The 11,511-nt window shown below is 35.0% G+C and overlaps 1 protein-coding gene across 1 annotated transcript; it reads right to left on the bottom strand.

Moving 5' to 3' along the window:
- Positions 1 to 2,440: 2,440 nt before the first annotated feature.
- On the bottom strand, positions 2,441 to 4,743 carry LOC110869761. Its single transcript, XM_035975934.1, has 4 exons — positions 3,165 to 4,743; positions 2,876 to 3,080; positions 2,631 to 2,791; positions 2,441 to 2,544 (listed from the first exon to the last, which is right to left on the bottom strand). Exons 1-4 carry the CDS (start codon positions 4,741 to 4,743, stop codon positions 2,441 to 2,443), a joined length of 2,049 nt encoding a protein of 682 aa, XP_035831827.1.
- Positions 4,744 to 11,511: the final 6,768 nt, after the last annotated feature.

Genomic DNA, 11,511 nt, shown 5'->3' with positions numbered 1-11,511 from the left:
TAAAGGTTTTAGAAGTTGGATCGCCACCACAATTAAAATCACGGGAGAAGGCACGAAGAAAACGCTTGGATCAACATATCGTGAGGGTGCAAAGATGGTGCAAACAGAAGCATAAGGGGAAACTGAAGTGCAAAGACAACCATCTTCCTCGTTACATGCATTTTATCAGATTTGGTCCAGGTAAATTTAAATTTTGGTGGGTTGACCCGTTTGAATGTCTAAAAATATTTTCTAGTTTCATAGTTAACTTTTTAAGAAATAATGATGAACAATTAGAATTAAACGGGTTAGACCGGGTTCAGATCAAAGAAAAACCTCCTGATTAAATTCAAGTGTGGGGAGGTTTTGTAGAGTTTGTATAGAGTCGTAGTTTTTTGTATATTGAGTCTTAGTAGTTTTTGAGTCGTTTTTTTGTAGAGTCGGTACTGCTTTGGTTTTTGCTTGTTTTTGTTTATGCAGGTTTGAATTGTGCCACCCGTACTCAATCTCCATTCGGGTGATTTTGGAGCTGTTTTTCGAATATCAAGCATTTTCTAAGCATGTCAGTCTGTGTCATAGCCGATCGCGAATGGAATGCTATACGATCGAGCTGGATTGGACGAGAGTTATGGAGCATACGCGTTATAAAACCAGCTAAGTCCTTTCCAATTATGCCCTTAGTCTTTTTATTTCTTATTTATTTTTAGTCTTTTGAGTCGGTTTCCATCCTACATTGAGGGCAATGTAGAGTTAAAGTGTGGGGATGGGAAACTGTCGTTTAGGTCTTAGTTAGGGAGTCTTGAGTCATAAAAATTTAAAAAATAAAAAAAAAATTAAATTTAAAAATAAAAAAAATTAAATAAAAAAATGTCTTTTGAATAAAGAAGTTTGCAAAATTAATACGGAAAATGATAGAAAAGATGGGTTTTTGTTCGGGTTCAAATAATGATAATATGAGATTAATTAAGTCGAGCTTGTGTCTAGTTAGGGATATGTGAATAGGCCCGGGTTTGGTTTTAGGTCCCTTTGATTTAATATTACCTTAATTGTCGGTCTACTAGTGGGTTTTCATCTAGGGAAAATGGGAAATTGAAACCGCCAATAAGAGTATAAAGAATGCCGTTATAAGTTAAAACCGTTAGAATTTTTAATCTTGAAAAATAGAAAAAAAGATGAGCTAGAAACTGAATGAAAGTAGCGCAGACCAATGTAATCTTGGTTGGGGATAGCGACTTTACAACCGGAATACCTCTAGGATGTGTGAAATCGAACTTGCAAATAAAAAAAGTACCGAAGCCTAAGTAATCCGAGTTGGGGATAGCGACTCTACAGCCGGAATGCCTATGGGTTAGGGAAAGCAACGTCTACGCTCATTAAAAAAAAAGAATGAAAAGAAAAAAAAATAATGCTGAAAAAAAAGAAGAAAAAATATTTGATTTTAAATTCTCTTGGTTTTGATATAAGACGGTTGGGAATTGGTCCAGTGATCGCTCCTTTTGTTCTATAAGCTTGAGGCGGGATTAGGTGGACCGTAGCTTCTAGCGTGAGACCCTAGGTAGATTGACCGCACTTGAACTAAATTTGCATGATAAGGGGCTTAGAACTGAGTTTGGGTTTAAAGGGACAAGCATATTTGCAATCGCGGCTAACACAAGTTTTGATCTTAACAAGTATAAATAAGTTTTTGACCCGAGTATTTATCCATCTCTGATTCCGTTTGCATAAGTCTTTTTCAGGGACGAAAAAGGTTTAAGTGTGGGGATATTTGATGTGTGATAAAATACACATATTTGTCCCGTGTAAAATGTATAATTATTGTATAGTTTTTATTTGTTTTTTATAGTTTTTAGTATTATATTACATTATTTTGTATTGGGACAGGTCCTGGTGCAAATGAAGTAAAAACGAGTAAAATGGAAATATCCAGCCAGTTGGGCAAAGTGAAACGCCAGTGACTGAATTAAAATTGCCACTATTTTCTGTGATTAGGCCGAGGCTACTATCTCTATTTTAAAGCTCGGGGGACCATTATCACAATAAGCTGAAAGTAAAAAATTCATTGTGATATGTATTAAATGATGAGGGGCCAAAGTTAGATAAAAGATGAAACTTGAATTAATGTAACACATCATAACCATTCGTAGGATACATGTGTGATGAGATGATTATTATTTTTTAGTTGATGACATATATTGATGGAGGGAATCGGCCATATTATTACCAATGTTTTAAAAACCGGTATTTTAATCATACAGGATTAGGCTTAAAAATAGTTCAACCGGTTGAACCGGGTTGTACCGGGTGGTTCAACCGGGTTAACTAATTACCTGTATAATTTCATAAATTACAACTTTAACTCAAAAAAAAAAATCCAAAGTGCATTATAACAAATTAAAAACAATCCAAAAGTTAATCCATAACAAAAAAGATGATTCAAAAGTATTTAGTTTTCCAACAAAGTTTAAGCCATTGGAGTGTTGTATGCATCAAGTTCCCGGTCGCTTAAAAGATGAAATTCACTATCGTCACCATCCTCATCAACTAGAGCATAACTATTTTCGTTTCCTACATTATTAAATAAGAAGTTTTAGTTGCAAATAATCATAATATATTAAACTTACGTAAGATAAGTGACATATATAATAAGTAACCTTGTGTTTGAGAAACCGGGTCATGATCTTCCTCACCAAACATGTTATCTATATCATCGTTATGAAGTTCTCCTGCCGGCTCTTCTTCAACCACCCAAAATTCCGCATGACTAATACTTTCACAATCAACTGGGTCATAGGATCTTTTAGCATATTTGAGTCTACGAAAACAACTACCCAAATGTCAACACTTATAAAGTAAATTACGATGTAATAAACATTTTAAAGAATTCAAGATATCGTACCTATTTTGTAAACGTAAGTTGTAATGAACAAACACAAGATCATTTAGTCTTTCATGTTCCAACCGATTTCTTTTTTTTGTGTGAATCCTTTCAAAGACACTCCAATTACGTTCACAACCAGAGGAAGATGCGGTTTGACTTAATATTCGAACGGCAAAGTTTTGCATTAACGGATAATCTCCACCAAATAATCTCCACCATTCGGCTACAAAAGAAAATAGTTATCAAAACAATAACAAATAAAAAACTAATATTGTTAATAATAACATGAAAAATATATCTATCTTACCGGGTTGAATTGCTTTACGAGAAGCAACGGCACTACTTCTACCAAAACATTCTTCGCCATCACGAAACTTGCCTAAAGCCGTTGTAATATCAATAACCTCATCAACCGAAAAATTCTTCTCGACCATTTCGAGAACACCCTTGAAAACTTCTTTACCTTTATAAAGATTTTCTTTGTCATACTGATAAGCTGGATTTAACCAATATGCCGCACAATGAATACTAGAACATAACATCTTTTTCCATCGAGCATCGATTATATCTGTATATGGCTTATACAAATCTTCCTTTCCCTTAAATATTGCCTTAACTCCCTTATCTGCCTGAATCATCCCCTCAAAAACATATGGCAAAGAAGGTTTTTCATCCATATCACACAAACGCAAAACCCTCAACAAAGGAGCCATTACTGTCACAGTAATCAAACAATTGCTCCAAAAAATTTCATTCATCACAACTTCTTTACATTCAGTTGCATTCCCCAGTTTTGACATCTTTTTAAATTCATTAGATATGACAAGAGCTTGCAAGTCATTTTTATGATCTACCAAACTTTTTAATGCAATGAAGGTCGTACCAAACCGGGTAGGACCTGGACGAATGATTTCTGTCCAACCCTCTCTTTTTCTTAACCAATTCAACGGCATCTTATGATTATAAATAAAAACAGTAATCCTAGATGCAAGTTTAACCAACTTTGCAACATTCTCCAACTCTGAAACATCCTTTAACAGAAGATTAAGACAGTGAGCTGCACAAGGTGTCCAAGTAACTGAAGGATATTTTGCACATAACATTTTACCAGCTGCCTTGTAATTAGCAGCATTGTCAGTAACTATCTGAACTACATTCTTAACCCCAACCATTTCCGTAACTTCAGCAAACAAATTACACAAATTCACAGTATTGCTCTCAATATCAGATGCGTCTACAGATTTAAGAAATGAAATTCCTTTCTCACAATAAACTAAGAAATTAATCAAATGTCGATGCCTAATATCCCGCCACCCATCACTCATAATCGTGCAACCATTTTCAACCCAGTCACTTCTATATGAATCTATTATTAGCCCAACTGATGTTTTTGCATCTTTCAACAGATTGACCCTTAAAGCATGATAGTTAGGTGCTTTGTAACCATATCCTATAGATGCTATTTTATCTACCGCTAGTTGAAAATAAGGAGAATTACAAGCATTTATAGGTATACATGCGTCATAGAACCACATAGCAATAGCCAAGTTAACCTCATGTACCTTTTCTTTGCTTTGCATAGCTTTTCTAATAGTAGGTTGAGAAGGATCGCTTGTAGTTTTTGTAAAGAAAGGATGCACATTTGATTTTACTCTCTTTTTTCCCTTTTGTGCTTGGTCACTTATTTCCTCAACGTCTTCGTCATCTAAGACGTCCACACTAGATCCAATGTTAGTAGATTTACCTTTTGCTTTAACTTCAATTTCTTTAAGAAGTCCTTGCATAGTAAAACGAACATCCGCCGTTACCTTTTTACAAGGCTCTATATCACCTTTAACGCCCGCAAGGTGTCGCTTCATTCTTGTTATACCGCCACCACGCACCATTTTTTGACAAAAATCACATATATATACCGTCTTACCTTTCTCATCTTTTTGACAAGTTACAAAGTCCCAAGCTTTATCTAATTTTGATCTATAACTTGATTGAACATGTGGCTCAGTTTGGTTATCTTCCATAATCTACATAACAAGAAACTTATTTAAAAAAAAAATATCACTACATATAAAAAAAAACTCATAAACAACCTACATCTTAATATGCCATCAATTCCATATTAAAAAGAATAAATAAGATAAAAAAACTCATAAAGAATATCACATCAACAACCTACTATCTCTCGGCTTTTGATATGATTTTAAAAAAAATAAATCAATTCCAACCTACATCACATCACACCAACATACATCTTAATATTCTATCAATTCATTATTAAAACCTGCATGTTGGATATGCTTTTCAATATTCCATCAAGTTTGAAAGGTCACATGAACACCTACATACTAAAACCCATTAAACCTGCATCTTTTGAAAGAGACTGTAGTACACTAATACTTACCAGAGTTGAAGAAGATGAAGGTTGAACACTTGAAAACTATCGAATGAATTTTGATCAACTGATGATTATCATTATGCCAAAGAAGATAAAAAACGCCGTTAGGTTAATTATTAACCCAAAACTTACATTGGGCTTATCAAATTGTAAAAACAAACCCAAAACATACGTTGGGCTGTTTCGGTATCAAATTATAAAAAAACCCGGTACGGTACACCGGTTTATACCGGTATTTCGCAACTTACCGGCGGTATCAATCCAATGCCGTTTCATGTAATTACCGGCCTGTTTCGTACCGGGTGAAGATCCGGAATCCGGTATTACCGGTATTACCGGCCGGTACGAACCGGTTTTTAAAACATTGATTATTACTATTAGATTGGGGCGGCTGATTTTGATATCAGAGGAGTGCTTGTTGGGCCGAAGCCCATTTAGTTTGAGAAAGATACATATTGACGCAAATTTGAGGGATATAGAGTGTGGTTTTGACGGCAATAATTGGACGCACGAAGTCAGACGGCAGTTTTGGTTGGGAGTAGGCTGCGATCAAGTGAAAAAAGAGAGGAGAAGGGGATTGGTTTGAGTTTGAAGCCACGGTTCAAGATTCAAGTCTGAGTTTGTAAACAAGTTAGCTTTACAGTTTTTAATTAGACTTTGTGTTTTTTTTAAGACTTGTGAACATGATGTTTTTGATATCTCAGACTTGTTTATTGTTTATGATTATGATTCTTGGCTAGTTATTTTTCTACCCGGGTTTGTGATGATTATTCGTGTCAATTGGTAATTTCTCGGTTTTGGTAATTTTGTGATGGATAAATATTAAAGTAAGAGACCTAAATATTTTTGACTAGATGTGTGTGCATACTTTACTTTAATTTATTATCGTTCAATCGTTCCTCATGTGTCTTTGTGAATGTCTTTCATGTATAGATGCATGTTAGGTTACCTACTTTGTGTTTGTAACTAGTTTATGGTTTATGGTGCACGTATCCCATAGGAACATTGTTTGATAATTTAGAGGAGTTTAGTATTCTACCTATTCTTGAGACCGGGAGGAGATAGATAGTTAGGATTGTCTTTGGTGCTAGTTATTTAGGTGCAGTGAGACCGGGAGGTGATCTGTCTAAGTGGCCTAGTATTATTTGTTTTCCTAAGTCTTGTCTAGTGGTTTTAGGTTACCCCGGCACTCTAGGGTGTATTGTGATTAGTGAGACCGAGAGGAGATCTAGTCTTTGGGTACTTTAGTATTGTTGGAGAGACCGGGAGGTGATCCAACCCATACCAGCGAGCTTTATTTGACCTTTAGGACCTTAGGAGAAGTTGATGAGACCGGGAGGAGATTCAACTTATCTTTAGTCTTAGAGTGTCGTATTATTAGAACCTGGTTCCATCATAGTTACCATTGTCGAGAGAAAACTGAGAGTCACAGATAGGATTCCAAATCTGGGTAGTACTTTCTCATCCTTGATTCCACCTTAGTAGCCTTCAGCCTGCGTCTAGGTAATCTAGTTTGTCTTAGTTAATTCCTTTAGTTTAATTAGTTAAAACCCCAAAATCCAAACAATTAAAACCAGTTAAGTATTAGTTGAGTCAGAGTCTAGTTAGCGTCGCTAGTGTCTCGTGGGTTCGATACTCGGACTTCATTAGGCTTTACTACATACGATAGGTACACTTGCCTGTTAGTGGTCTAGCATTTAGAGAGTCTTAGTTATAAATTTAAAACTAGGGTGTCTAGATTAGGTTAGTTTTTTTTATAGACCACATTTACCACATCAAGGACATTAATTTGTACTTGTATTTTCCTACATCTGGTTGGAAGACAAGATGATGAACCACATCCCCGAACATTTGTTTGATAAATCTACAAGTGGTAAAATCAATCAAACTTATTTTCCGGAAAAACCATTTTGATTAAAACAAACTTAAGTGTTTTGAAATCTAAATGGGAAAATAGTTTGTTGATAGGGGGAGTTCTGATTGTTTATGCCTAGTGAATGGCGATTTGAGGTGATTTGATATAGGTTGTCATGTTTCTGTACAGTTTGTTTTCATAATTTCGTTAATGTGTTTGTATTTTAGGGGGAGTAAGAAAATTTCAGAAAATCCAAAAACATTAGAAAATTTGAAAAAGCCAAAAACATGATAAAATTAAAAATGAGTTTTGTTGCGAAAAAGAGGAAATGATAGTACATCAGTGGACTATCACAACATGCTAAAGAATTGGAAAGTCAAAATGTGATAAACGATCTTACTACGGATGTGTCAGTAGATTTTCGCACATTTAGTAAATTGAAACGAGATATAAACCTAAATCAAACTTGCTTGATTCGTGGGTAACTATTCTTGAATATATGGGTAACCCCCGAAATCTTGTTTGAAAGGTCCCGTATTCTGAGATATTAGGTCTTTATACTCAGTGATATCTGGGGTATTATCCCGGGACTTCTGCTGAATGGAAGTTCTGACCTAGTCCCCGGATAATGCTTTCTGCAAAATGCTTGAAACATAGCATTGCCCTCAGCAAGCTGATGAAACAATAAAATTGATAGTCGCTGCTGTTGTAATCAAAAGATCCTCTAAAGGGGACACACCAAAAGTCGAGCCGTCATCTCTCTGCTGAACGGAAGTTCTGACCTGAGCTCTCACGGTTTCGCATCTACCCCTTTACAGATATCATCTGTGGTATACTCACCTGTAAGACTGAATATTTGGGATAAAGTCTCTAAAACATTAATATCGTATCTCGAATCAATTGAAGTCTGTGTGAAAATTTAAGTGGACAAACATACTGACAATCTAGGTAAATTGTTTAGAACTGAGAATGTTTAAAGCTTAACGGTGTTAGTGATATGTCTCAAAACTGATATGATCCTCTTGCACGAGCTCACAAAAATATTGTCTGTAAATAGTTTATTTCTGCATTTTCATTTTCTTTCAGAAAAATCCAAAAAGATTTTTGATGTGTTTTAGCATAAACTTTTGAAAAGTCAAAAAGATTTTTGACAACTGATGTTGAAAAGCTGATTTTCAAAATTCGTAGTGCTAAACATGATGAACAATTGGTTTGGGTGTCTGTGTTTGTTTTGATAAAAAAATGTCACAATTCCAAGTGGTTCATCAGTATCTGATTGGCTGGATAGTTTGTTGTTTGGTGAGGTTTAAATGCTTAAACGTTTATCATAAATCTTATGTTTGTGGTAGAGTTTTATGCAGGAAAAGTCAACATTTGAGGGGGAGCACATGTTGGACTTGATAAGCTCAAAAGTTGTAAATCTCATTGTGAGGAGGAGTCTGTTGATGAGAAGAGAAAGAGATGAAGATAGAGAGAAAATGTTGGGATTGAACCCTAACAGAGGAACAGATAATGTAAAGCCAAAACCGGATCCCATCAGTGGACTCCTAATAAGCAGCAGTTTACTCTAATCTCTACCCTTGGCAGTGGTTATCTAACAGCTGATAAATGTTAAGTGCTGCTCAACTACAACAACTGATAAACCAAACTCTGATGATTACCTAACAACTGCTGAAGACAAACTCTGTTACTCTATCTACTGCTGTTTCCTAAGTGCTGCTGAAGTTTCAAGCGCTGCCCTCTCAAAGACTGATCACCTTTGAAGGAAGCACTGAAGACTCAACATCTGTGCTAAGGCTACAACAGTGGAACGTGAAGCAGTAGTTTTCCTTATGTTTTGTATGTTAGTGAATATCAGATGTTACATAACAGTAGTTTGAATAGGACAGTATTTGTAGTTTGTTAGGTCGTTAGATGTCACTATCATGGTGACGTCAGCTGAAGTATATCAGTAGTTTGGTTTGCCTATAAGTATGACATTACTCTGTACTGTTACACTTGATCGTTTTGAGTGAGTTCTTCTCCTCAATTCATCCTTTCATCTTGTGCAACCAACTCTGGTGTATCAGGCTGAGGGGGAGTTTAGATTGTAAGCTTTTACTGTAATCATTTGCTTTGTATCTCAATCATTTGACTCAATGAAAAGCAATTGTTTATCAATCTATACTTTCCTTTGTTTGTGTTTACTTTGTTTGCAACTCATTTCCGCTGCACTTATTAATTTTATGCAAACAAACACGAATCATGACAGCCTCAGATCCTAACAATTGGTATCAGAGCTTGGACAGTCAAATTCGATCTAACAATCAATTTGACATAACAGTTCAGCTCAAAATTCATTGATACTAAGGTTGGTTGCATTCAGTTGAAAAACAGAGTAATGAGCAAATCATGATCAAAATGGTTATTCAAAAACTCTGTAAATCAACAAAGATGTCATATGACACACAAATCTCACACAACAAATGTTTTCATACATATGTCACTTATAGTTTTTAGATTTGCAAAATATCTGATAAATTATGAGATCGTTAAATGTTTCAAAATGAATTACAATTGTTGTTTTCGATATTTGTGATGTTTTTTTTAATAAACACTAAAGTATGTACCTCAGATCAGCAAAACTTGTGTTCATCTAAAACACCTGCATACTGCTGATATCGAAAAGAGGGAGAAAAACTTTAGTCAAAACCTCTCATGTGTTCAAAGGCATGTTGAGTGCCTACAAAAGGACCAAATCAACCTTGTCTAACACATATTGAGAAAAATAAAATGTCAAAACAGTCCTAATCATAAGTAATGTGAAATCTGAACTAAAACATGTTAAAACATGGTCAGATCTCTTAAAACATTGCTTCAAAATGATTATGGACAAGGTATGTTCAAAATATAATCTCCTAGTGAGTATTTCTGAACATATGAATAATAAGGGTAAAAAGGGAAAAGGGAAATAAACAAAATCTTAAAGTGTGGCTATCTCAAACTTTTGAAATCAAAAGCAAAAGAGTATAAGCATAAAACACTCTTGAGGTTCAAATTAGATCATCAGTGGTCATTGTGCAACTGTGTGCATTCATCAATACAGGAATTGATTCTGGTAACAATAGCATCTTTAGGGTGTGTTCCCGAGTTAAAAATCCCTCCCCATCCCTCCCCTCCCCTCCATGTCTTTCCAAATTGGAAAGACTATTATCAGGCAAAAAAACCCCCATTTTCCCTCCCCTCCCCTCCCCCTGTTAAGTGGATCTCTGGAACACAGCATTAGTGATGGTGTTTAAAAGGAATTTACAATCAATTGACAAGAAATTGACCCAAACAATGGTCAAAATAACTTGAGAATGATATGATCATGAATTTACTGGAAAATTGTCGGATCCTTTTGATTATTTTCAAAACTTCCTTTGATTTTTGTTAAGGTGTTTTCCTCTTAAATAAAAACCAGATATATTTCATTCCTTTATGAAATATATTTTGTTCTTTTACTCATTTTTAATAGTAAAAGTTCATCTCTAGTCTGGATGTAATTACCTTGTTTTTGTGTGTAATTACTATCCTTAAAACTGGTCAAAAGGAAATGACATACACACCAAGGTCATGTTAAGCTCAAAGTTAGGTTTTCACTGATCATAAATTGATTGTAAATTGACTTAGACTACTGAGATACTCATACTCTAGTTCAGGTAATTAGACACAAAATGAGCAGCTCATGTAGAAATGTTTTCATCATCTAGGATGCTAAACCATTGTCTAAATGATAGACACTTGGCAAAACCTAGAACAAAAATTGCTGTAAACAACTGCTGGCAATTTAATCTTGATAATTTACATCTAAAATGTATTTTGTTAAGAATAGCATTTCAAATGCTCAAACAGATGATTAGATAAGATACTGTGCTTTCACAAAGCAAAATCAAGTTCTACATCTGAACAAGCAGATGCTAACATTTTTGTCAAGAGTTGAAACACTGCTGCACTACCAGTTGTTGAGACAAAAAAAAATCTTCATTATTCTACCACTGTTGTATCTAAAATGTTGTTGGGCTTTAACATCTGTTTTCTAAAGTCTGTCCACTGCTAAAGTGTCAACCTCTGTTCTTCATAAACACTGATGTTAAAATCATTGTTTCAACCACTGATACATCCACTGTTTCATTTTATTACCGTTGTAACTACTGATGCTTGATCCATCGGTAGTTGTTAAAACAACTGTCTTCCATCATTTACCATTCCATCAGATGTTTGACACGTGGTCCGTTTTTAGCCTTCAGATCAAAATAACCGCTGCCACATCAGCAATCACTTTTTCCCTAAATAAAACCCTGATTAAATCCAAACAGAGGATTACACTGTCGAATTGAATTCCAAACATTCTCTTCACAAAACAGTTTCCCTCTCATAACTCCAAAA

Source organism: Helianthus annuus, chromosome 8, assembly GCF_002127325.2.
Source record: "Helianthus annuus cultivar XRQ/B chromosome 8, HanXRQr2.0-SUNRISE, whole genome shotgun sequence".
Lineage (NCBI taxonomy): Eukaryota > Viridiplantae > Streptophyta > Magnoliopsida > Asterales > Asteraceae > Helianthus > Helianthus annuus.
This window is presented reverse-complemented; position numbering and strand designations above follow the sequence as displayed.